At 41.0% G+C, this 27,991-nt stretch overlaps 1 protein-coding gene across 1 annotated transcript; it reads right to left on the minus strand.

Moving 5' to 3' along the window:
- Positions 1-37: 37 nt before the first annotated feature.
- DNAJC8 (DnaJ heat shock protein family (Hsp40) member C8) lies at positions 38-27,991 on the minus strand. Its single transcript, XM_030325321.1, has 9 exons — positions 27,883-27,991; positions 25,519-25,620; positions 13,960-14,016; positions 10,204-10,270; positions 9,587-9,681; positions 7,940-8,011; positions 2,879-2,970; positions 1,933-2,008; positions 38-865 (listed from the first exon to the last, which is right to left on the minus strand). Exons 1-9 carry the CDS (start codon positions 27,958-27,960, stop codon positions 743-745), a joined length of 762 nt encoding a protein of 253 aa, XP_030181181.1. The 5' UTR covers positions 27,961-27,991; the 3' UTR covers positions 38-742.

Genomic DNA, 27,991 nt, shown 5'->3' on the forward strand with positions numbered 1-27,991 from the left:
CCCCTGGAATAATACCTAAGGAAGAGTACATCGATGGTTAGGGTATAAAAATTTATTACATATACAGAATATTACCACTAACGAATGCAGACAGGCTAGGACAGAATGGTGGTGGGTGGAAGATGGCTAGCTCTTTGGAAAGTGAACAGGTTTGGGTGGCTCGGAGCCTCATGCCACACGGAAAGATCAGTCAGAAGGGAGAGCACATGCCACACACTGTCGGGAGGTCAGGGCATCGAGTGACTGTTCTGTGTGCCCACCGCCTTCCCTGTCTGATCTGGGGCTTCGAAGGACGCCACGCCCAGAAGCAAGCAACTGAAGCAGAGGGGATTCCTAAGGTGGCCCAGGCTTGTCTCTGAAGTCACGGCAACACCATTTTAAGCAATATGTTTAATTGGATGATTTCCACAAACTATACACGAGGTTTCTAACCATCACAATTCAGTGAAGTACAAAACATTAAGTTACGGGCTGTGGGAAGAGAAGGCGGCACCCGTGGTGGCCCCTTCCAATCCTGGTTGGTCTAGGGGTGGGGGTGGGGAAAGGTTTCATTTTAAACTGAGCCCCTCATTTCAATGTACAAAAGAATTACTCTGATCGATATTAAATTGTATTGAAAACAAAATGGACTAAAAAGCAACTACTACTCTATGTTGGGGTGGAAATGGGAAGAGAGAATGAGTCCTTCGAAGCAGGAGGGGAGACAGTCGGGGGAAGGTTCTGTGGCCGTGACCCTAGGTGGTCACTCACGCTGCTCCATTTTTACTTTCGGTGGTCTCAGGAAGGTCCGATTTTTCTTCTCTTTCTTCCCCTTTGTATTTGCTTGGAAGTTCCGCCAGCTGTCCACACGACCATCTCGACTTTCCTAAGCACAAAAAAGGTTTGGGGCGAGGAAACTAGCTGACGAAAAGGGCCTGAACCTGCTCTGCCATCCCTGCAGCCCAGCCCTGCTCAGCCCTCTGGAATAATCCAAAAATAGAACAGAGCAGAGCCTTTCTTCACGCTTCCATGAGCCCACGGAAAGTGGCATCCCACCCCCAGAAGGCACAATCAGCTATAGGCAGGAAGAGGAGGGCAAAATGTGTAATACTCATCACAACATTTGCTGGAGATCGCAGGGCTAGATACTTAGCATGTGCTATTTCTAACCCTCACGAAAAGCTGCCCATAGTATGTAAAGTGCCACCACCATTTCACATCTGAACACACCAAGGCTCAGGGGTTAGATCACTTTCTCAAAGCCGTATGGACAGCCAGCAGCAGAGCTGCTCTTTCCACTGTACCTTCCTTCTGCCCCGCAAAACTTGGATGGAGGCTCAAAGCCAGCACAAGGCCTAGCCAGTGATGCCGGGAGGGCCTCCAGGGTCTCTCTCCTGCGTATCAAGAGCCCTATTCATTTCCTCTCTCTGCATATATGCAGGGAGACAGAAACAAAGTCATCAACTCTGGTTAGCCAATCCCTAGCCTAAGACCTAAATGCTACAGAAGAAAAGACATCAGATGTTGCTCAACTGAGGAAACTGGCTGAGCACCTGAAGAATGTAACTAGGGTGTTAAAGAGGAATCAAGTTTAAAAGCCAGGACATCAGGGTCACAAGAACCTCAGTTTTTGCTAGCAGACCTCTAAGAACGGGGCTACTCCATGATTACCCCTAAACTAAACGTGCAAAGCATTTTTCTTGAGCCCCCTTGGCAGCTGTGCCTTCCATAATCTCTAACCCTTCAGGGATCCTCTTTGCTCCCGCCAAGGCTACAGAGCATACAGGCAGCTGAGCTAGGCCTCATTCTCCAAAGCTCCTGCTCTTCCCCACGAATTCCCTTTCCCTGACTGTCTGCCCCAGTCAGTTCTGGCAATGCCCCAGGAACCAAGTTTCTACACGGGGAAGTTTTCTTACTCTGGAATGAGAATCCCTGGCCACCTTGGAAACTTACCTCAAAGTTTTTCTGCCACTCCCTTTCTCGTTTGGCTTTTTCTTGAGCTTCAATCTCTTCTTCCCTTTGTCGCTTCCTAGGAAGAAAACCAGACCAGAGTATTGATATGATACCCAGAGACTCTATTAACCATAAAAGTTAAGTCATCTCCCCACAGAAACAAGTATATCAAGTAAATCAATTCCAAGTATATCAAGTAAACCTAGTTGCAGATTAGAACATGGGCAAGAGCTACAGGGCAAGATACAAACATCCCTGTTACACAGATGGACATATATGGTTACCAAGGCCCAGCCAACAATAATCGTAAGTTACGGGCTCAGTCCAAAAGTTCCAGGCTCAGTCCGTGACAAAGCTATCTCAAGAACCCAGGTGACCCTACTTCAGTAGAACGACCATTATAATAGCAGAGGTTCTTACAAGAGGATCTCTGGACAAAACCCAATCCCAAAACAAGAACATTTCACACAGCCTCAACTACCAAAATGTAGTTACTGCTAAACACTAATAAACACTACAAAATACATAAATTCACCTCAAGATTTCTGAAAAGCCAGGGAAATCATACTTTGGGACAATAAGTATTTTGTAAGTGATTACACTGTTCAATAAATACTACATACTCACCAAAGCTGCAGCCACTAGTCACACAAACGGTTCTGGCCTCTGCCTATTTAACCCCAAGAAATCAGGAAGAAAACATATAGCACTCTTGATTAACAACTCCCTAAGGATAGGTCTATTCAATTTCCCAAAAGTCAGAGAGAATTTCTTACCCTAAAGATTCAAAAGTTTGGCTGTTTCAGATAACTATTTTAGACAGTCTCTTAAACGATACACTACATCACTCCTTGATTCGATAAACTCTTCATGAGGAAAATCCCCAAAGACCAATTTTGGTTAATCTAGGTATTTAGATGGATTAAACGAATATTCTGATGTATACCTTTCGTGCATCTCTTTGGCTTCTCTCTCTTTCCTTTTAATTTCCAGCTCAGCAAAGAGTTTCATGGTCTGTTTATATACTGCTTGTTTGAACTACAAGAAAATTAAGAAAAAAAGAAAATAAAAGCATTTTACCAGCAACTTGAATCAAGCACTTTTAGATGGCGTCAAGATAAAAGCAGATGTGAACCAGCAAGGAAGAAAGATTTCAGAGAGAACTACTTAATGATGTTCTCTCCTGAGAGATAAATAACATAACCACCCATGAAAATTTTCCACTTTCACCATGCAGATGATACACAGGAAACTTGCTCTGCTAAAAAGCACGAAAAAGAAAAAAATTCGACTTGTTTATCATAACCATGTTGGAGGGCCCTTTCCTCCAAAGAACTCTGAAAAAATAACTTTCTTTCTTTTCACAAATATTTCATCATTACTCTGTGCTAGGCACCCAGCCAGGTACTATTAGTTGCTATCAAGCAGACCAGTCTCAGGAGTCTACTCACTATGGCAGGGCCACTGACGCTATTAGCTGTGTGTCCTCCACCACCCCATTATCTGTTCTCCTTCCACGTAAAGCCCCTTATCTTTAGGTATCTGGTCACCCAATGTAAAAGCCCATCTTTCCTAGGCTTCCTTGAAGCTAGGTGTGGCCATGGAACTTAGCCTCCAGCCAACAGAACGTAAGGAGAAATGATGCAGCAATTTCCCGGAATGTTCTTACAGGGAGTACGCTTGTCCCTCCTTGCCACCTTCCTCTATTCTATTTGGTACTTGGGTGAGGTGATGACACACCCAGGACCGTGAGGACGGGGGCAACATCCTTGTTGGCAGAGCCACAGAGAGGAGAATGAGTCCTTGGATAACACATGGCCCAGGGCTGCCATACCAGGAGCCATCTTCCCAAAGACTATATTATACACGACAGAAGACAAATCACGGTCTCGTTCAAACCACCATCGTTTTGGGTCTCAGTTGTACACAGCTAAACTTACATTCTACTTAATATGCAGACAGAAAAAAATGACACAACGTGAGACAGAAAACAGAACTCGATCTTTAAAATGTTTTTTCTTCAAAATATAAAGTATTTTAAATATACAAAGAAAAATAGAAAGTAACCCATCATGCAGATTTCATAGAACCTATATCCTAAAATCAGAGACACTGGAGCAAAGAGTAATGTGCAGAGAAAAAGGGAGGTAAAGGAATCCCAAAATCTGTCACTTCTTTCTAATACTGTTATCTGCCAGGCACTGCTCAATAAAAGCAATACTGACAACCCCAGTCCCTGATAAGGACAAACATCAAATGAGTGAAGGAGTCAGTCAGTCAATCAGAATGAATATTTCAGTATCTTTAAAAAGTCCAAACTTTCTTGGATGGACAGTTACTGATTTTGAATATTTTATATTCTTTTGCTTTTTCCAAATTTTTTATCATTAGTATGTGTTCTTATATAATCAGGAAAAAAAGACAACTTAAAAAAGTTATTAGGGTTCTTGGGGCAGCTGGGTGGCTCAGTCGGTTAAGCGTCTGACTCTTGATTTCAGCTCAGGTCATAATCTCATGGCTCATGAGGTAAGAGCCCCAAGTTGGGCCCTGTGCTGACAGTGCAGAGCCTGATTGGGATTCTCTCTCTCTCCCTCTCTCTCTGCCCGCACCCCCCCAAAAATAAACATTTAAAAAAAAAAAAAATCCTCAGGGTGCCTGGGTAGCTCAGTTGGTTAAGCATCCGACTCTTGGTTTCCTTGGTTTCCGCTCAGGCCACGATGTCGCAGTTTGTAAGGTCGAGCCCTGCACTGGGCTCTGTCCTGGCAGAACAGAGCCTGCTTGGGATTCTCTCTCTCCCCTTCTCTCTCTGCCTCTCCCCCCTGCTTGTGCTCTCTCTCTCTCAAAATAAATAAATAAAACTTAAAAATAAAACAAAAAAAAACCCCTTGCTTTAAAAAAAAATCCTTTAAATAAATAAAATTTATTTTAGAAAATGTCAGCATTCTTTATTTTTTTTAATGTTTATTTATTTTCAAGAGAGAGCACAAGCGGGGAAGGAGCAGAGAGAGAGGGAGACACAGAATCCAAAGTAGGCTCTAGGCTCTGAGCTGTCAGCACAGAGCCCGATGTGGGGCCCAAACTCACGAAATGCGAGATCACGAACTGAGCTGAAGTTGGACGCTTAACCAACTTGCCACCTAGGTACCCCTTTTAAATTTTTTTTTTTTAATGTTTTATTTATTTTCTGAGAGGGAGAACGTAAGCAGGGTAGGAGCAGAGAGAGGGGGTACAAAGGATCTGAAGTAGGCTTTGTGCTGACAGGCTGACAGCAGCGAGCCCGACGCGGGGCTTGAACTCACCAACAATGAGATCATGACATGAGCTGAAATTGGATGCTCAACCAACTGAGCTACCCGGGTGCCCCCAAAATTAGGGTTCTTAACAACTTAAAGGACCAAGGAGTATTTTTAAGAGAGTCTTCAGAAAAGACCAAAGAGGGGCACCTGGGTGGCTCAGTTGGTTAAGCACTGGACTCTGGATTTTGGCTCAGGTCATGATCTCACAGTTGTGAGAGAGCCCCGAGTTGAGTTCCATATAGGGTGTGGAGACTGCTTAAGATTCTCTCTCTCCCCCCTCCCTCTGCATGCACGTTTCCTCTCTCTAAAAAAAAAAAAAAAAAAAGGTGGGGGGGGCACCTGGGTGGCTCAGTCGGTTAAGCGTCCGACTTCAGCTCAGGTCACGATCTCACGGTCCGTGAGTTCGAGCCCCACGTCGGGCTCTGGGCTGATGGCTTGGAGCCTGGAGCCTGCTTCCGATTCTGTGTCTCCCTCTCTCTCTGCCCCTCCCCCATTCATGCTCTGTCTCTCTCTGTCTCAAAAATAAATAAACGTTAAAAAAAGAAAAATTTTTTAATAAAAATAAATTAAAAATAAAAAAAAAAGAAGAAGGAGGAAAGGAAAGGAAAAAGAAAAAAAGAAAAGACCAAAGAGGATAACTGTAGAGAAAGGAAGAGAAAGGAAGATTGAGGAAATGAAGAGAAAAAACTAAAATGCAGGGACAGAGTACACCCAAAACAGATGGCTAGTGCAAAAGGTGACCAACTTAACAGTTCTCAAGCAGAAGATGGGGCCAGTCACTGTCAGGAAAATCACTGAAGCAAGAATTGTAAGCAAGTTTCCGTAGCAAGACATCTTCTCTTGTATAAATCTCTTTTTTTTTTTAAGCTTATTTATTTATTTTGAGAGAGAGAGCGAATGAGGTAGGGGCAGAGAGAGAGTGAGAGAATCCCAAGCAGGCTCTACACTGTCAGTACAGAGCCCAATGTGGGACTCAAACTCACGAACCGTGAGATCATGACCTGAGCCAAAATCAAGAGTCAGATGCTTAACCTACTGAGCCACCCACAAGCCCCTATAAATCTTTAAAAACAAGATAAGTACATGGTGACTTACTTACTGACCTAAATTGAAGCAAGATTAAGATGACTTTGAATTTTTCAGGCTAGGAAGGCAATCAGACACAAATATCTAAGTAGAATCTCTCGCTCAACTAATCTCCACTAATGAACTCAATGGATGAAACAATGCTGTTTCTCTGCAAATTATTACCTGAAGCACAATGAGCACTCATAGCTGGTGGAAAGCCGTTTACTAGCTGTTTAGAGTCACTTGTGGTTGCTCCCAAAGTGGTTTATGACATTTGCAATTACTACCATACTTATGAGATTTAAATATCACAGAAAATTTTTTTAATGTTTTTTTATTATTTTAAGAGAGAGAGAGACAGAGGTGAGTGGGGGATGGGCCAAGAGAGAGGGAGATACAGAATCTGAAGCAGGCTCCAGACTCTGAGCTCTCAGCACAGAGCCCAATGCGGAGCTTGAACTCATGGATCACGAGATCATGACCTGAGCGAAAGTCCAATGCTTAACCAACTGAACCACCCCAGCGCCCCTACCACAGAAACTGATGAATGTGGTTATACAAATAAATGCTTGTGGTATCTTTTTAAACTCAGTGAAATGCTTTAGAAAGATTCAATAAAAATAAGTCCCTAAAAATATTGCTGTTGAATTAGGTACAGGAGAGACATCTGGAAAAGACTGAAAAATGAATCCTCTGGGTGGGCTTGCAGTTTTGAAGGCCTTAGCCTGCTGCGGCCTCTCTTACCCAGCAAAGCAATAAAGCTATTATTCTTCTTTATCCCGTCCAAAAAACCCGAAGTCCCAAAAATCAAAAAACAATAAATCATATATAGCTAGGATTTTCCTCTTGGTTTGTTTCACAAATACGTAAGTTTTCAATGTACTTCAAAAAACATTAAAAGTAGAAACTATAGGGGCGCCTGGGTGGCGCAGTCGGTTAAGCGTCCGACTTCAGCCAGGTCACGATCTCGCGGTCCGTGAGTTCGAGCCCCGCGTCGGGCTCTGGGCTGATGGCTCAGAGCCTGGAGCCTGTTTCCGATTCTGTGTCTCCCTCTCTCTCTGCCCCTCCCCTGTTCATGCTCTGTCTCTCTCTGTCCCAAAAATAAATAAACGTTGAAAAAAAAAATTTTTTTAAAAATAAAAAAATAAAAAAAAATAAAAAAAAAAAAAAAGTAGAAACTATATGTGTGAGCCCCACATCGGGCTCTCTGCTGACAGCTCAGAGACTGGAGCCTGCTTCAGATTCTGTGTCTCCCTCTCTGCTCCTCCCCTGTTCGTGCACGCACATGTGCATGCACGCTCTCTCTCTCTCTCTCTCTCTCTCTCTCTCTCAAAAACAAATAAAACATTTAAAAAAAAAGTAGAAACTACGGATAATGCTTGGTATGTATGTTTTATACAGGGAAGTCAACTGCAAACTCTAATCAGCAGACACACACTCAAAGAAAAAGCCATAGTCCTATGGTTTAAAAAAAAAAAAAAAAGTGAAGCTTAAAGGTGAATGGACATACATTTAAATACTTTAAATTAAAACCAAATGTTTCTAGCATGTATGCACCATTTTTTAGGCTTCCTTCTCTTTAACCCACCAACCAATGAGCTCAATCACATGAGATAAGGTGGTTTTTCACATATTTCACTCACCAGCTCAGGATCATCCTCCTCCACATTTGTAGGTTTTCCTTCCTTCTTTAATTGCTTTTTTCGCTCTTTCACCTAAAAAAAATTTTTTCATCAGTTGAGAATATCCATTAAGCTGCACACATATAACATGTGCACTTTTCAATGGATATAGATACAATAAAAGGTTTGCATGGAAAAAAAAAAAAATGAGCCTCTTCCCCTCCCCTCCAAAACAGCAATGCAGTTAAAGGAGAACTAGGAATCAGGGGTCCTTCCTCTAACCTCATCTAAAATCCAATCCACCAGGAAGGATGCAAGAGGACCAGCAAGGAAGTTGTCCCCAACTCATCCGATCCTAGGCCAGATCCACAGAACCTTTGATACATTGAACAGATTACCCATTAATCTTTTGTGGTTTGTAGTTATGTGTTTATAGCAAAGAAACTACATTTGTCAAGTTTTATAAGAAGCTACAGAATTTGTGGTATTAAGTATAACTGTTTCCAGGTATTTCAAAAACTGCATTATTGATAATTCTCACTGTGAAACCCCCTTAAACCAGTAATTTTCATACCATGTTAACTGTTTGTTTGTTTGTTTGTTTTTTTATCACTCTGGCCACCATTGAGAGCTAAAAAAAAAATAAACACACCCATTCACATAAGAATGTCATTTCTCTATTAAATAACCATTTACTACTGCTCGAGCAAAAAGCCAGTGTCTTCCAAGCTCAGAATGGCCCTACTGCCACCTTGTGGCCAGAAAGCCTGAGGATGGCTCCTTTATAGGCCAAAATAAGAGGAAAAGTAAATACCACAATGATTTAAGGAGAACTTGTCAGGTCCTTTTATGATTTCTACCAAAATTTTGCCTACAGGTACCACTTCCAACACATGACCAGCAAGATAGACTTATGGCCATCTGTCTCTTTTTTACCCATTTTCTTCATCTAAATTGGACTCATTATTACTATTACTGGTTATACAGTTCTATTTCAGATTCCAAAGCTCTTCAAAGAAAAGGTCACACCCATATTCACTCCCAATTGAAACAGCTCTTACAAATGGCCTCACAATTCTTGCCCCAGCAAGTAAAAAATAAAAACAAAAACCTTTCTTACCTCAAGCAAGCCATCTTAACCCTTCCCACCACTCAGGAGATTTAGGTAATGCAAAAAAATAAAGCCAGCTATAACTCAATTTTAGTTGATCCTTCCCAACCCTGTTATTAATACAGATATACACCTCCTCCTATTAAAAAAAAAAAAAAGTTACTCATATCCCCTTGCCGGTCTTTCCTCAAGCCCACGTTCCAACCCCTTCACTGAGACAAGAATAAAAATCCAGGGTCAAGGATCACCACGGCTGCTCCACTCTTCCACTCTCAAAAGTGGGTAACGTGACAACACGTGACGAGAGGGAAAGAAAAGCCCTCTCTCCACAGCATGCAGCTGGTAAGGGAAAGAGGTGGGAGCAGCCTCCTAGCCACTCCACACCCTGAGCTCTAAGGCACAACACTATTCATGAGCACCACAGCAAAGTTACAGAGACCACATAAATGGTCACAAATTGCACCAGTAGGTATTGCCAGGTTAACATTTACCCTCCTGCAAGGTGCCCAAGGCTTGCTAATACTTCCTGTAAACACAGCAGCACTATAAATACTTACAGTGTGTTCCACGTATTCTTTTCCTGCCTGAATTACATCCAGGGCCCTCTTCTTTTGTTCCTGATCCAGTAGCAACTTGTAAGCTTTGTCCACAGCTAATGCAAAACATTGAAATTAACTGTTTCTGCAAACACCCTCTGAAAGTCTGAACTATACTCAGGCAGCGTAAATGGACTTGTGCCATCTAAAAGCATTCCCTATTTTGTTAAATTATTTATTGTTGTTAAGCTAATTTTAAAACATACAACTACAGCAATGACTTTCCTTGAGAGCCTTGGAAAAAATTAAATATACCCTCAAGACTATATACACCACAACTAGATTTAATTCAGTGACAAAATACTTCCAATTATTTTTGTTGTTGTTCAAAGAAAAAAAATGATCCTATGCAGTAACAGTCTTTGTTGGCACATAAAAGTTTTAACAAGGCAAAGTTAAGATCTATTTCTTAAACAGCAACATTCTGCTTTGCAATGACAACTGTTCTACTGAAAACCACAGCTTCTTCATCACCAGAAGACAAAACTGTAACATTCCTTCCTTGATCCAGGACAAGGAACAGTTAGTCTCTAGCACTGATAAAAGTTTTAGTCAGGAGCAGGTAAATTTACAAATACCTTCAAAAGCCTTTTGTGCTCTGTCAGCATCATCTTGGTTTTTGTCAGGATGCACCAATATGGATAACTACAACAAGGGGAGAGTTAGGTTTGTCAATACGAGGAACATTTAGTAACTCTTCACCTGCATCATGCTTCCTTCCAACCAAAAGCTCTAAGGTATTATAGCAAAAAAGACTGTCAGCCAGAAACATTTTTTACAAATTAGTAAGTATCATAAAATGTGCAGAAACACTGGTCCTTAGAATTCAAGCACCAAAAGGTAAAATGCTGGGAAACATTTAGGATTTTAATCACAAAGTCGAGAAGAAATATAAGCCAAGCATTACAAGGATGCTGTGAGGATGAAGAAGACAGACTGAAAAGTACCCAGTTCCTATTATGTTCCTTATACTGATAAGCACTAAGAAGGCTAAAGCACGTATGAGACATCATCTCTTTCCTAAAAGAACTTTTAAAGTTGTGGTTCTCTAAGGAGGGGGGCGGGGGATAGGTTAAATAGGCGATGGGGACTGAGGAGTGTACTTGTTGTGATGAGCACCGGCTGATGTACGGAATTGCTGAATCACTATACTGTATGCCTGAAACTAATATTACATTGTATGTTAACTAGAACTAAAATAAAAACTTAAAAAAAAAAAAACAAAAAAAAACCCATTAAGTAGTAGTTCTTAGTTCTGGCTATGCTCCAACCCTGTAAAGCTTTTTAAAATATAGGTCTACTTGCTACTCTCAGACCCTCTGAATCAGTCTCTGACATCTGTACTTTTTTTTGAGAGAGATAGAGAGCACACGTGTGCACAGGAGCAGGGGAGGGGCAGAAAGAAAGGAAGAGAGAGAATCCCAAGTAGGCTCCTCACTGTCAGTGCAGAGCCCAACATGGGGCTCAATCCCACAAACCATAAGATTATGACCTGAGCCCACATCAAGAATCAGACATTTAACCGACTGAGACACCCAGGCACCCCTGGAATCTGTACTTTTTTAAGCCTCTACTGGATTAACCTCTACTCGGTAACAGGTGACAGTAAGGAATTAGTGTCAATTTTGTTAGGTCTGACAAGTAGTTATGCAAGAAAATGCCCTTTTTTTTTTCTTGGGGGGATACATGATGAAATATTGGGGGTAAAGTACCATGATATCTATAATTTACTTCACAACTCGGCCAAAAACATAGTTAATGAAGCAAACTGTTGCCTACAGATGGTGAGTATATGAGTACTCACTGCTCTATTCTTTCTTTTTAAAATATAATTAAAAATTTTTATAACAGGGGCACACCTGGGTGGCTCAGTCAGTTAAGCTCAGGTCATCTCACGATTTGAGCCCCACATTGGGCTCTGTGCTGACAGCTCAGAGCATGGAGCCTGCTTCAGATTCTGTGTCTCCCTCTCCCTCTGCCCTTCCCCTGCTCACTCTCTGTCTCTTTTAGTCTCTCAAAAAGAAACATATAATAAAAAAGTTAAAGTGAAAAGCAAATATCTCCATAGGTGATTCTTTCAGACAGCCAGGGTTAAGAACCACTGACCTACTGTCATTGACAGACCAAAACCAACTAATTGGAACAGTGGGACTTTTTGGGGATAATGACAGCAAGTGGGAATGAAATGCTAAATCCAGCATTACTGGAGTCAGAATCCTGGGCTCTAATTCCAACTTTAATCACCTACCAGCTGTGAGACCTTGAGCAATTCACTTAACCTATCTCTGTTCCAGTTTCCTCCTCTGTAAATACAACAATACTAGGTACCTCTAGCTCATTGGAATAATGCAAGAAACAGCATACTGTCTAACACACATTGATATCACAGAAAGAGTACATACTGCATGCCAAGAAAAAGACATACTTCTCTAAGTGCATTGTTCGATTACCTCATTTAAATCCTCATAACAATCTTACTGGGTAGACACATCACGGGCATTTTATAAATGAGGTAACAGGCACAGAAAGGTTGAAAGGGACTTGCCCAACTTCAAACTGCTCATAAGAGGTACAGCTGAGATTGAAACTCAAGTCATATAGCTCTAAGGCCCATACTCTTAACTATTAGATCATATTAATAACTAAAGAACTCTCACTGAGTTCTTCATACAGCTTACATAAAAAAGTTTTGACTGTGGATTTGAATGCTTCCTTATTAAATTGGGAAAGACTGCTAATGCATTACATTAGGAAACTTGACATTTTAAGGGGATAAAAGCTGAATATAAGTGCAGAGTAGAACTCAGGAAGAAAAAGTTATAAGATAGGGTGGAGCGCCTGGGTGCCTCTGTTGGTTAAGCATCTGACTTTGGCTCAGGTCATGATCTCACAGTTCGCAAGTTCAAGCCCTGTGTCAGGCTCTCTGCTGACAGCTCAGAGCCTGAAGCCTACTTCGGATTCTGTGTCTCCCTCTCTCTCTGCCCCTCCCCAACTCATGCTCTATCTCTCTCTCAAAAATAAATAAAACATAAACAAAAAAAAGTTTTGATGTTATATAATGGGAAATGACTTAGTAGGCAAAGATAAAAAACATCTTGGCTTAATAGTAAATCAGAACATGATTATGAGTCAGCAATGTGGGGGCAGTTACTGTATTGAGGAAGCAGGCATAATATTGGATATTAACAAGTATGGAATGCAGGAGATGAGAATTATATTCTGCACTGGTCAGACCCTATTACAATATGAAGTACAAAGAGATATATAAAAGTTGGGGAAATTTTAAAAAACAAACCAACAAAAAAGATATTAGGTATACAGAAAATCCAATTTGCAAAGACAGATAGTAGGGAGTGTGTTTATTCAACTCCTAGAAAGAAAGGCTGGGGGTTACTCAGCTATCAAAATTGGAAGGGTTTTTTAAAAAGGCTACTATAAACCTTTGTAGCTTAAGGTTATTAAACAACAGACTGGACAATAAAGCACTATTTACATGAAACCAGGTATCTCTTGGGTATTTAAGTTTGCACAAGATAAAATTATTGAGGAAGGGGGTCTTAAAAATAAAAAAACTGTTACAAGTCATTTAACATGTTTTCTCCAGGAAGGCAGGGAATTTAATAAGCATGACTCCATGTAAGTTCCACTATTCTACCATGTACTTCTCCCGCTTACTTAAGGGCCTGGAAAGGTTCTATTTGGATATAAAATTCATTCTATTCAGAGGTCAAATTCATCCTATTCTTCCTTCTCCTTCACTCCCAACTGTATGCCTAAATTTGAGAGTGGGTATGCTCCTGTAATAACCTTCAAAAAGCCTGCTGAATGCAGTGGTCATTCAGCTCCATAGCTTACCAATAACTACTGCTGCAGGTGGGCTGTGTGAATAAGAGGTAAGCCATGGTCAATAAATTATTTAAGATTTTATGTCATTATGAGGTTTGTTTTTGAAGAGTTACATAATCTTGGGGCGTCTGGGTGGCTCAACGGGTTGAGCGTCCAACTTCAGCTCAGGTCATGATCCAGCAGTTTGTGAGTTCGAGCCCCACGTCAGGCTCTGTGCTGACAGCTCAGAGCCTGGAGCCTGCTTCCGATTCTGTGTCTCCCTCTCTCTCTGACTCTCCCCCACTTGTGCTCTGTCTCTGTCTCTCTCAAAAATAAATAAAATGTAAAAAAAAAAAAAAAAAAAAAAAAAAAAAGTTACATAATCTTAAGCTTAAAAAAAAAATTAAATTTTGGCCCAATATTCATAACAGCAAATCCTAAGAGAATCATGTGCTACTATATTTCCAGAAGGTTCAGACTCCATCTATTACAGGGAAATAATACTGTACCTGTCGAAACCTCTTTTTTATTTCTTCATCTGTCACTTCAGGATCTATCTGAAGAACCTGGAAGAATCAAAATCAAAACTGTAAAAGAGATTAGAAGAATTTATGAATTTAACAGGTGCCCAATAATTATAAATGTTAAAATCAACATCTAGAGCAGTACTCAGTATTCTAGAACAGTACCTGGCACACAGTTCTAAAAAATGCTCAAGGTACATAAATGAGGGGCACCTGTCTGGCTTAGTTGGTAAAGCTTGTGACTCCTGGTCTTGGGGTTGTAAGTTTGAGTCCCACACTGGGTATGGGTGAAGATTACTTAAAAAATAAAAAAAGAAATATGGGGTGCCTGGGTGGCTCAGTTGGTTAAGCATCTGACTCTTGGTTTCAGCTCAGGTCATGATCTCACAGTTTCATGAGTTCGAGCCCCCAGTGGGCTCTGTGCTGACAGTGTAAAGCCTGCTTGGGATTCTCTCTCTCAGCCTCTCTCTTGGCTCCTCCCCCACTTGCATTGTCTCTGTCTCTCTCAAAATAAATAAACTTTAAAAAAGGAAGGAAGGGAGGAAGGGAGGAAGGGAGGAAGGGAGGAAGGGAGGAAGGAAAATGAGGGGCACCTGGCTGACTCAGTCGGGAGAGTATGCAACTCTTGATCTTGGAGTTGTAAATTCAAACCTCAGGTTGGGTGTAGAGATTATTTTAAAAAAATAAAATAAAATATTTTTAAAAAGGAAAAAAAGAAACATAAATGAGAAAACCAGTAACAGAATAACAGTTATACCATTTTATGTTTCTCAATATGTATTTCTCAATACAAAATACATTTATGTTTTACTCCATCAGAAGGACAATTTATCTTATATCCAGAGACAGGTTTCTGGACCATGTTGCATTTCTCCTTCATTCATTAAAAAAAAGCACCCCCCTACACACCCCTACTTATCTTTGCAAATGTGGAGAAAGTACAAATACGCAATAAGGAAAATATGAGGCTGGATCCCTGATTTTCAATCCAGAAACGCCCACGGGGCTCCCCTTTATATCTGTAATTCACATGGGCCAATGGTTCTCAGCCCGGAGTGAACATCAGAATTGCCTGTGAAGACCTGTGAGCGAAGACCTGTGAGCGAAGACCTGTGAGCGATGGGCCTACTATAGAAAAGTCTGGTTCCAACTCAGTAGAACTGAGGTACAGCCAAATGGAAGGATCAACTGTATTTTTAGAGCAATTTGTTTTTTAAAGAATAAATTTAATCATTCTCCACGCCTAGATAAGCTGGTGTTGACAGTCTTCACCATGGATCCTGAGCCCATCGCCACAAATATATATATTCACTCAGACATTTATACAGTAGCTACTACCTGCTGAACACACTGCTATGTACCAGAAATGCAAAGATAAATAAGCAGGGAAAACGTATTTTTTAATTACCATATAATAAGTGCTTTGGGGGGAAGATTTCACAGTGTAGTCCATGGATTCAACACAGCATTACTATTTATTTACTTGATATTCAAGGCCAGAGGGCGACAGGAGTTTGTTAGAAATCCAGAAGAGAAAGCCTCACTTAAGTGCAACAGAATCAGAATCAAAACTTAACAAGATCCCCAAGTAATCTGAATCATATTAAAGTCTGAGAAACACTGGTAAGAAATGATGTAGGTTAGAAAAAAGTGTGCTCAACGTTAGCAGAACTAAGGACGGGGCAGGTGGGGGGTGGTGCGGAGATGGACAGCAAAGAGAAAAAAAATGAAAATAAACCTTGAAAAGAAAAACATATACCAGAAATTAAAAACGCAAAGTAAACTACCAAGCTTAGTCAGATGCTTGCGGTGTTTTTAAAAAAAAAAAACCTGGCAACAAGTAATGTCAAGATTTATTGCAAGCTTTCAAAACATTCCAACAGCCCACCTATAGTAATAAAGTTAGTGGTAGGCAACGGAGCTGAATGACCACTGCATTCGGCAGACTTTGGAAGGTTATGACAAAAACACGCCCACTCTTCAATGCTAGGCATACAATAAGGGTGAAGGAACAGAAGAACTTTAAAGCAACACATTTTCAAGATTCATTGTGTCTCCTCTACCTTCCCAAGGGAGAAAGGAATTGGGAAAAAGTCACTCAAGAAAAGTATGCAGCTATATAAGATTTATAGATAAAGGAAGGTTAACTGTACATACACAAATATTCAGAAGAGAATTTTACCTTACCTTGGTTCTGGGGAAAAGAAACGTATTGGAGCAAACCAAAGTCCAACCAACCCCAGAAGGTGTACAAAATGAATGAGAAAGAATGGAAAACCTCCCACCCTCACATATAAAAAAAAGCCTCCAATAAAGCTATAGCCTAGAACTAATGCCAAATGTAATTCATAAACCTTGACTGATTCCCAAATTAAATAAAATAGCTATAATTAAGATTTGGGGGACAACTGGGGCCACTTGAGTGTGGACTACATTAGATGATGTTATTGAATTAATGTTGTTTTTCCTAGGTGCAATAATGGTGTTATGGCTATATATTCTTATTCTGAGGAGATGCCTGGTAAATTATTTAAGCATGAAGCATCACAATGTCTACAGCTTACTTTCAGATAATCCAGCAAAAATGAAGGTATGTATATATACACACACACCAGCCTTGTTTTTCCAAGAATAACTTAATCACATGTGTACTGATCACTGGCAACAAAAATTCACTGAGTGCCTTCAAAGCTAATCAACTCCTTTTCTATCCTTAATAGATGGAGGTACCATATGTGGCCATGAAATACAATGAATACAGTGGGCCTATACCTGCGGCCCAAACCTCTTTAAAGCCAGCTTCACACTCAGTACAAACTTATGGAGCACCTATGATTCCTACTGTGCTCACTACTATTTTCACGGAATTGAAGGTCCATCAGGGGAGGAACAGACAAGAAACAATTCTTACAAACGTGACAAATGCCATATTACCAACATGGCTCTTAGGAAGCACACAGATCTGTTCAGATTCTTGGAAGGTTTTTCTGAACTCCTACTGTGTCTCAGGCTTTGGGGATACTGCAATCAAAAATCCAGTCTTAGACCTCAAAGAGTTCATTAACCATCACACATGAACAAAAATGCCTGACACTGATACAAGTTTCTGAACTCAAATTGTAACAGCCTCCTTTGGAATCTTTCACTTGAAAAAGGAATCCAGTCTTAAGTCATATGTGAACTCTATGAGCTGATAATTATGTACAAGTTCCAGAGTTCTACTAAGATAAACACCTTTCCTTCCAAAGTACTTAATAAGATACACAAAAAAATAAAGTTGGTAGAGCTCCTTGCTGGGGCCTTGAAGTTAAATCAAAAGAAGGAACATGAAAAGGACAGGACTGAGCAGGGGCACAGGTTCCTCTACGCTTATGGAAGAAGTAGAGAAGGGCCTTCAACTGAAGAATAATTGCAGAATGCGTAAGATCCTTGCATAATAGCTGAAGGTTAGACGCATGGCCAAATAGGGAGCTAGAGAGAGGCCAGGAAGAGAAAAGAAAAACGCGCCCTGGATAAAGATTCCCATAATAAGGTCCCTCAGATTCACAGTCTTACTCCTCCCTTTTCTACCTGCTACTCAGTGAGATGGTGTCTAGGCAGACCACTCACATTTCAGTTGACACCTGGCATGACAGCTCTCACTGCATTACTCTCCATACTAGAAAAAGACCAGGGGTCCCTGGGTGGCTCAGTCTCTTGATTTCAGCTCAAATCATAATCTGGCGGTTTGTTAGATTCAGCCCCGCGTCCAACTCTGCACTGAGTGCGAAGTCTGCTTGGGATTCTCTCTCTCCCTCTCCTGCTTACCTCTGTAGAAAACTCAGATTCATTTAGATGTCTCAATAGTTGCTACGTGAAAAACAAAAGTCACTCATTTCCTATATCACCAGGAACACCTAATTCTGACTCAAGGTTCAAAAAGCAACTTCATAAGGAGACAATGACGATAATACCCACCCTATATAGTGGCCACCACATCTGTAGAAAATAGAAAAGACAAAAGTTCTAATGGATGGTCATCGAGTCCTGCCCATTCAAACACAATCTCTCATCTTCCCAAGTGTCAACCTCACCGTATCTTTGTGTAAATATATTCACACATACATTCACACACACTGTCAACTCTTGAACACAGGTTTGAACTGCACGGGTCAACTTACATATGAATTTTTTTTCAATAAATATAGTATACTACTATAAATGTATTTTCTCTTATGACTTTTTAATATTTTCTAGCTTACTTTACTGTAAAAATACAGTATGTAATACATATACAAAACGTGTTAATTGATGGTTTGGTCTCAGTAAGGCTTCTAGTCAATAGTAGTTTATTAGTAGTTAAATTTGGGGGTGAGTCAAAGTCATACACAGATTTTTAACTGCATGAGGGTTTGTATGACTGACTAATCCCTGCATTGTTTAACGGTCAATTGTGAGTGTGTATATATGTATATACACATATATACATATGCATAATGTGTACATATACTCCAACATTTTTTTTTAGTTTATTTTGAGAGAGAGAGAGAGAGAGAGAGAGAGAGAGAGAGAGAGGGAGAAAATCTCAAGCAGGTTCCACGCCCCAACACAGGGCTCGAACCCATGAACCACAAGATCATGACCTGAGCTAAAGTCAGACGCTTACCCAACTGAGCCACCAGAGCCCCTCAAACATACTTTATGTAGTCAGGACAGGAACTACAGGGCAGTGACTTCCAGAACCACATTAACTAGTAGGGTGTTAAAATTCTAGCCTTCATAGTAGTCCCAACAATCTGTCATTTCTTTTCAATCAGATAACCACAGGAAACACAAATTACCCTAACAAATAAATGGGTAAGTTATATGATCACATGTCCCCTTTTCATGGTACTCTGCACAATTTAAAAGTATGGTTAAATAGAGGGGTGCCTGGGTGGGTTAGTCAGTTGAGCGTCTGACTTCAGCTGTCAGATCATGATCTCCAGGCTCATGGGTTCGAGCCCCATGTCTGGTTCTGTGCTGATAGCTTAGAGCCTAGAGCCTGCTTCAGATTCTGTGTCTCCCTCTCTCAAAGATAAGTAAACATTAAAAAAAAAAAAAAAAAAAAAAGTATGGTTAAATACAAAGAACGTATCATCAAATTCTTTATCCTTCTCAAAAAAATTATCTTCTCCATTCCCTCCCCCAAATTGTATCAAGAATACTCTTGGGGAAAAACAATCAGGGGCTCCTGGCTGGCTCAATCGGAAGAGCATGCGACTTTTGATCTTAGGGTCATGAGTTCAAGTCCCTTAACTCATGACCCCAAGACCAAGTGTCACATGCTCTTCCAACTGACCCAACCAGATGCCCCTCAAAAGTACTCTTTAAGTTTTCTGTCTTACGCTTCCCTTTCTGAGCAATACAATCCAAACACATTCAGTGGAGCCAGGCAAAGTAGACACCTATCCTGGGTAGGACATCAAGATAGCCCAGTGCAGGGTCAGAGCCCATCTGGGATGAAGATGGTGGTGACCACACAGGAAGCAGTGGCCAGTCACACCATGGTGGAACACAAATGGGGTGAGAAGAGCATCCGCATAGAAAGGTACCCTGACATGGAGGTACAAAGTGGGTTGAGAAGGGCATCTCAGTGGGCAGGCAGCCAGGCATAGGGTGTTAAAACCTAAGCAGGGTAAGACTGTGAACATGGGAGGGTAGCCAAGTGCAGGGTATCAGAGCCCAAGAGGGCTAAGGAAAGCATCCACATGAAAGCAGAGTTGAGGGGCGCCTGGGTGGTTCAGTTGGTTAAGCGTCTGACTCCGGCTCAGGTCATGATCTCACAGTATGTGAGTTCAAGTCCCACGTCAGGCTTTCTGCTGTCAGTACAGAACCTGCTTTGGATCCTCTGTCTCCCTCTTTCTCTGCCCCTACCCTGCAAACATGCATACCCTCTCTCTCAAAAATAAATAAACATTTTAAAAATTTCTTTTAAAAAAAGTAAATAGAATGTAACTGGGGCATTTGAGAGTGGGCAAGGTAAGAAAAGTGTCTACAAGGGAAGTGGCTTGGCACAGAGTATAGGAGCCCAAACAAAAATATCTCCACAAAGGGATGGCCTAGCATGGGAAACTTGTACTTGGTGAGGTGGGCACCCATGTAGGAGGGCATCCAACATAGGAAGGCAGTCCAACAAGAGGTGTCAGAACCCAAGCAGAATGTAGACAGCACTTGGATGGAAGTATGACAAGCACAGAAGTTGGAGCCTGATCAGGGTGAAGACAGCCTCCATGCAAGGGTGGGGGGAGGGGGGTGGGGGGGTGGATGGAATGGAATTAGAGCCCAAGTAAGATGAGGAGGATGTTTTCAGAGGAAGGTAGCCTGACGTAAGGGTCAAAGCCAGAGCAGGGTAGAAACGTGCCTGTTTGATGGGGAGGATGCTGGAGTCCAAAAGGGATGAAGAGAGGTCCTAGGGAGCCAGAGGTGGGTGAGGAATGCACCCACCTGGAAGGGTAACCTGGCATGGGAGTTTTAAGCTCAGGTACGGTGAGGAATGGCAGCTGGGAGATCGCATGTAAACAGGACGATCAATTAAGTAAATATACACATATTTAAAATAGTGGGAGCCTGATTTCTCACTATGAGAGAAGGGAACTACAAACATGTAAAGAAAAAAAAAAAAAAAACTAGAATAAACCCTGTAGTGTTGGATTGAAATTGGATGTAAATACATGTACGTACACATGCAAACACACATATGCATGCATACACATACACTCACTTCTTAGCCCTATCTACCAATAGGGTCTGGAGTAGTGACATTCCCAACAGCAATGAATACACCTAGCACCCAAATCTTTATCTCTAAATACCATTCTTCACTAAAAGGAATCGGAGCTCCTCACTGAAATGACTTTAGGCTGGGTCAGGAAAAGTACAAGAGTGTCTAGTAATCAAAGAATGATGAAAACATATCGAAAGATAGGGCCTTGCTTGAAAGATAACCTACTGGCCCAATTTGGGACAACTTGAGCAACAAAATAAATAATATCAAAATACAACACACTGGATAAAATAGGAAACCCTAAGTCTATACTGACTAATAAATGAATAAACTGAAACTTTGATAAGAGAATATTTACACTGTCTCAAAGTGCCTCCCCATAAAATACTTACTAATTACAAAAGGGAAAAAAAGTAACTTATGAACACAGCAGGCACCTCTCCAAGTGATCAAGTTAACATCATTAGAAATGGGATAAACCTGGGATATTGGAAATATCATGTACTTTATAAGTTGCCAAGAGAAGAATACAGTATCACTTCTGTGACATTCCTGCATTCCAACATTGCATAAACTGAATCCAACTGAAGAAATATCAAACAACCTCAAATTGAGAGAGATGCTACAATATAACTGGCCTGGGTGCGCCTGGGTGGCTCAGTCAATTAAGCGTCCAACTTCGGCTCAGGTCATGATCTCACAGATCGTGGGTTCAAGCCCCAACAGCTCAGAGCCTGGAGCCTGCTTCAGATTCTGTGTCCCCCTCTTTCTCCGCCCAACCCCTGCTTGTGCTCTGTCTCTGTCTTTCAAAAAAGAATAAACATTTAAAAAAAATTTTTTTTAATAAATAACTGGCCTGTAATCTTCAGAAATGGTAAGGTCGTCAAAGTCAAGGAAAGGCTGAGAAACTGTTCCAGACTAAAGACTAAAAAGACACAACAACTAAATATAACAGTTGATTCTTGACTGGATCCTTTTGCTGTAGAGGACATTATTGAGACAACTGGCAAATTTGAATGGGGTCTGAGAACTACATGGTAACAGTGTACCAATGTTTCTTTCTTGATTTTGATGGTTATATTGTGCTTCAGTAGGAAAGTGTCATTTGTAGGAAAAACACACTGAAGTATTCTAGAGCAAAGGAACATCATACTAACAACTTGGTATCAAACAGTCCAACAAAGTCTTCATAATGTACTTGTAACCTTTCTACAAATCTGAAATTGTTTTATTTTTTTTTTATTTTTTTTTATTTATTTTTTTTTTTTAATTTTTTTTTCCAACGTTTATTTATTTTTGGGACAGAGAGAGACAGAGCATGAACGGAGGAGGGGCAGAGAGAGAGGGAGACACAGAATCGGAAACAGGCTCCAGGCTCTGAGCCATCAGCCCAGAGCCTGACGCGGGGCTCGAACTCACGGACCGCGAGATCGTGACCTGGACGAAGTCGGACGCCCAACCGACTGCGCCACCCAGGCGCCCCTGAAATTGTTTTAAAATGAAACAGTTCTTGGGGTGCCTGGGTGGCTTAGTCCTTAAGCATCCAACTTCATCTGGCTCAGCTCATGATCTCGTGGTTCCTGAGTTTGAGTCCTACATCTGGGTCTCTGTTGTCAGTACAAAGCCCACTTTGGATCCTCTGCTTCTCTCTCTGCCCCTCCCTTCCTCTCTCCGCCCCACCCCCCTCAAAAATAAACATTAAAAAAAAAGATAAATAAAATGAAACAATTCTTTAAAAATTACTCTTCAGGAGCACCTAGGTGGCTCAGTCAGTTAAGCATCTGACTCTTGATTTCAGTCCACGTCATGAGCTCACGGTTCATGAGATTAAGCCCCAAGTCAGACTCTGCACTGACAGTGAGGAACTTGCTTGGGATTCTCTCTCCCTCTCTCTCTGCCCCTCCCCACACACTCTGCACACACGCACACCCTCTCTCTCAAATCAATAAACTTAAAAAAATTTTTTTGTTACTCTTCAAAAAAACAGAAGCAATGGACGAGCCTTGAAAGCATTATGCTAAATGAAATAAGTCAGACACAAAAGTACAAATACTATACAATTCGACCTATATGAGGCACTCAGAATAGGCAAATTGATAGATAGAAAATAGAATAGAAATCACCAGAGACTGGGAGTAGGAGGAATGGGGAGTTATTGTTTAATGGGTTTGGAGTTTCTGTTTAGAATGATGAAAAAGTTCTAGAGATGACAATGATGGGTGCACAACACTGAATGTACTTACTGCCCCTGAAATGTACACCTAAAAACTGTTAAATGGTTAATTAGATGTTATGTATATTTTACCACAATAAAAAAAAAAAGTAGGAACAAAAAAATTTACAGGTGCTCAATAAGTGTTATTTTTATAAGATGTAACAATATTCATGTCAAAGTTATTTATAATTGTGAATAACTAGAAACTAAATATCCTATAATAAAGAAAAATACAGGAATTATTAAATAATTTTTTTAATTTTCAGAGACAGAGGATATGAGCAGGGGAAAGGGGCACCAGGGGGAGAGAGACAGAATCCTAAGCAGGCTCCACACTCAGTATGGGGCCCGACGCGGGGCTTGATGCACGATCCTGAGATTACGAACTGAGCTGAAATCAAGAGTTAGATGCTCAACTAACTGAGCCACCCAAACATCCCAGTAAAGGAATTCTTTAAATAAAAACTGTGGAGACTTTTAAAAATGTGTACACCAGGGTGCCTGTGTGGCTCAGTCAGTTAAGCATCCGACTTCGGCTCAGGTCACGATCTCAGTTAGTGACTTCGAGCCCTGAGTTGGGCTGTCTGCTGTCAGCACAGAGCCCACTTCAGATCCTGTCCCCTTCTCTCTGCCCATTCCACCCTCAAAAATAAATAAACTTTAAAAAAACAGTAGAAGTTTCTTTTTAAAAAATGTATACACAGGGGCACCTGAGTGGTTCAGTCGGTTAAGTGTCTGACTCCGGCTGAGGTTGTGATCTCATGATCCATGGGTTTGAGCCCCACGTTGGGCTCTGTACTGACAGCTCAGAGCCTGGAGCCTGCTTCGGATTCTATGTCTCCCTCTCTCTCTGCCCCACCCCTGTTGATGCTCTGTCTCTGTCTCTGTCTCTCTCAAGAAATAAACAAACATTAAAATTTAAAAAAAAAAAATGTATGCACATATTTTGTATAACAATATAGCACTTATTTATTTATTTCAATCTAATTTAGTTAACATATAGTGTAATAATGATTTCAGGAGTACAATTTAGTGATTCATCACTTACACATAATACCCAGTACTCATCCCAAGTGCCCTCCTTAACGCCCATCACCCATTTAGCCCATCCTCCCCACCCCTCCAGCAACCCTCAGTTTGTTTTCCATATTTGGGTCTCTTATGGCCTGCCTGCCCCTCTGTTTTTATCTTTTTTTGTTTCCCATTGTTCAACTGTTTTGTTTCTTAAATTCCACATATGAGGGAAATCATATGACATTTGTCTTTCTCTGATAGACTTATTTCACTTAGCATAATATAATCCAGTTCTGTCCACGTTGTTGCACAGTACAGCATTTAAAATAGCATGAAGTAGGGGTGCATGGGTGGCTCAGTCAGTTAAGCATCCGACTTTGGCTCAGGTCATTATCTCCAGTTCATGAGTTCGAGCCCCATGTCAGGCTTTGTGCTGACAGCTCAGAGCCTTGGGCCTGCTTTGGATTCTGTGTCTCCCTTTCTCTCTGCCCCTCCCCACCACTTGCACACACTCTCTCTCAAAAATAAACATTAAAAAATTTTTAAAAATAAAATAGCATGAAGTACATTATCCTCCTTGTTTCAAAACAGAACTTTTAAAACAGTTCAAGTATAAACAATTAAGATGGAGCTATTTCTCTTAGGTGGGATTATACTTGATTATTCTTGCTTTTATTATATTTCAAATCTTTGTAAGAAATATGATTTACTTTCATATTTAGGAAAAGTTTAAAATTATAAAACAAAGGAGACCCAGAAAGTATATTTGCTTGTCTGTAACCCTGTGGTCATTTTTTGGTTGTTGGATATTTGATATTTTTTTTTTTTTAATTTTTTTTTTCAACGTTTATTTATTTTTGGGACAGAGAGAGACAGAGCATGAACGGGGGAGGGGCAGAGAGAGAGGGAGACACAGAATCGGAAACAGGCTCCAGGCTCTGAGCCATCAGCCCAGAGCCCGACGCGGGGCTCGAACTCACGGACTGCAAGATCGTGACCTGGCTGAAGTCGGACGTTTAACCGACTGCGCCACCCAGGCGCCCCATATTTGATATATTTTTTTAAGTTTACTTATTTTTGGAAGAGAGAGAGAGAGAGAGAGAGAACATGGGAAGGGCAGAGACAGGGAGACAGAGAATACCAAGCAGGCCAACATGGGGCTCAAACTCAGGAACCATGAGATCATAACCTGAGCCAAAACCAAGTGAGTCAGATGCTTAACCAAGTGAGCCACCCAGGCACCCTGGGTTTTCAATATTTTTTACTGCAGTACAAAAGAAAAGTTGTAACAAGCAAACTAAATCAAAGATCCTAAGTTTATCAAGGGTAGCTAGCCCTTCACATCTGAAAATAAAGCCCTGTATATTAGGGTTGGTAAAAGATGGAGAATATTTGACAGGTCACAGACCATCTCATTTTTCCTAACATGCTGCCTTCTCATGCTTTGCTCACAATAAAACCAGCCAATCTCAGTTCCAACTATAAGACAAAGGTGTATGTTCTGATGTAAGTCTGCCTGCAGCTATGAAAAGCCCCCATCACAAGGCCATAGCAACATCAAACAGCTCACCTCAAACGGGTTCAAATTGAAGTAGGAGGAACCAGGACGGGTCAATCTTTCAATCTGATTTTTGGATGTTAGAACTGAATCTCTCTTCTCTATTTGTTTGACCTAAAATGAAGGGAGATAAAAACTTCATTACTAAAGTTCAATAATAAACTCTGAATTGTCATTTTAACAAGCTACTGACATGTTGAGCAAAATCTGTCTACATGTGAACATTTGAAGAATAATTACAACAGGTATCATTCACTGAATTCTAACAATGTAAAAACTTTACATATATTTATTCCTCTCAACCATCCTATACAGTAGATACTACTATTATTCCCATTTTACAGATAGGAAAACTGAGACTTAGAGAGGTTAACTGATCTGTTCCTGGCTACCCAACTTGTAAACTAGAATTTTAATTCCAACAGTCTGACTCCAAGATAAGAATCACAAATAAACATAAATAAGTCACAGCCACCACCTTCAAAGAGCTTCCACTTTATGACAGAAGATGTACTAGTGTTGTTCACACTTAATTTACAATTTTTTATTTAAGAAAAATACAATTACACTGAAATATACTATACACTAAAAACAGCATTAAAAAAGTATATGGGAGGGACAAGTAATTCTGCCTACCTATCACACGAATAGAGTTAGAAAAATCCCGGACCCAAAACACCACCAAGGAGAACAGGCACTAGGTAGTGCCAGAAAAACATCCTTGGTACCACTGTCAGAATTGGAATGCTAGTTGAAATGAATCATGTTATGTTTATATGTTATATACCATCATTATTCCTATGGCCAAAAGAAGTTTGGAAATAATTTCGGTAGCATAAAAAGCCATTCCTTCTCAGTATCTTTCCTTTTCACTTTCTTGAAAATAGCATGTCACTCCTCACCCCATCTTCTTTCCTAGACTTATGTTTCCTCGTAGCACATATCACTACCTGACACTATATTTTACATGTTTGTTTATTGCTTATCTTTCTCTATAGAATGCAAGCTCTAAGACAGGATTTTTCTATTGTTCACTACCATACCTCCAGCACCTAAACAGTACATTTGTACGTGTCAGGTACTCAAGAAACACAGGTTGAATGATGACTGAAGGGTCCTCCTTTATGTACTTTCCCTCGTTCAATTCAGAGAAGCCAGAATTGTTTTTAGTTTATTTTTATTTCTAACTAAGAGATGGTAAGTGAAACAATTTCCAGTGTAACTGATGAGTAGTCATTAGAGGTCAATAAACTTTGGTACCAGCATATCAACATTTTCACGTGAATTAGGCATTTCAAAAGGACTATAAAGGATATGCTAATTCTGTTTTCAAATTTAATACTGTGGAGAATCTACTATGTAACAAGCACTGTTACAAATACCAAAGATAAAAGATGAATGTGACACAGTGCTGAACTCTGAGCAGCTCACAGCCTAGACAGGAGCAACTCCATTCCTCAAATCCATGCCATTCAGCTTTAACTCTTAGAAAGATGCTTCTTTCTGCTTTATATGTTATGACACCTTTTCTTATACCTTAACTCCTTTAACGTTCATAAAAACTCTTGTTTTAATATTAACTCTGGCTTTACAGAGGTAAAAACCTAAGATCTGCAAAATCAATGTCTTGAAAGAATTAAAACACAGTCCAACTGCCTTGCAAAAATCCAATCCAAGGTCCCCTGACTCCAAATGGCATGCTTTTAATTTATTCATTCATTTATTCAACAAATATTTACCAAGCAATTACTATGACGTACGTGCTGGAAATGCGACAATAAGTGAGGCTCACACCAAACTGACCCCCCAATCCTAACATGATACCAAGCTGATGATATCTGCTGTAAGACCCAGAACAAATTATTTCGCTTCCCTAAACCTCAGGTTTGTCATCTGTAAAACAAAGATAATGCCTCCTTGGCATGATGCATAGTGCCTGGCGCCCACGAATGGCAGAAATAACCAGTAATACAACTCATTACAGAGGACTAAGGGTAGACAGTGCTTCCGTTCAGAATAAAAATGAGGCCCAGCAAAGTTAAGTCGCCCCCAAGAAGGCCGGACTCTGCCAGCCCCTGCCAGCCTCGGACTCCGAGGACTTGGGGCCCTCTGCACGCGCCCAGGCACTTCGTTGGCCACAATCGTCGTCTACCCGCAGACGTCGGACCCTGGCCCCTTTTTCGACGCCCAAGGGATTCCCCCAGCAGCTACGAGGCAGAGATGCGCACACACACCCCCAGCCCCCCTGCCTGCCCGAAGGCCAGACAGGAGGAACCGCCCAACGGTCCAGGCCAGGAAGACCACTGCCTTTGCCCGCTGGGAAAGTAGGACCGAGTGGGGTCGCCCCGGTGCCACTACTCCTCACTCGGTGTTCACCTCACTGTAGAAGGTCATAAATGCTTCCTCAGTGCTCCCTCCGCCAGCCGAAGCCCCGCTCTCTCCTGGAGCCGCCATTTCCCCGGCCCAGCAACCACGTGACTCTCCC

The sequence above is a fragment of the Lynx canadensis genome, chromosome C1, assembly GCF_007474595.2.
Source record: "Lynx canadensis isolate LIC74 chromosome C1, mLynCan4.pri.v2, whole genome shotgun sequence".
NCBI classification, from domain to species: domain Eukaryota; kingdom Metazoa; phylum Chordata; class Mammalia; order Carnivora; family Felidae; genus Lynx; species Lynx canadensis.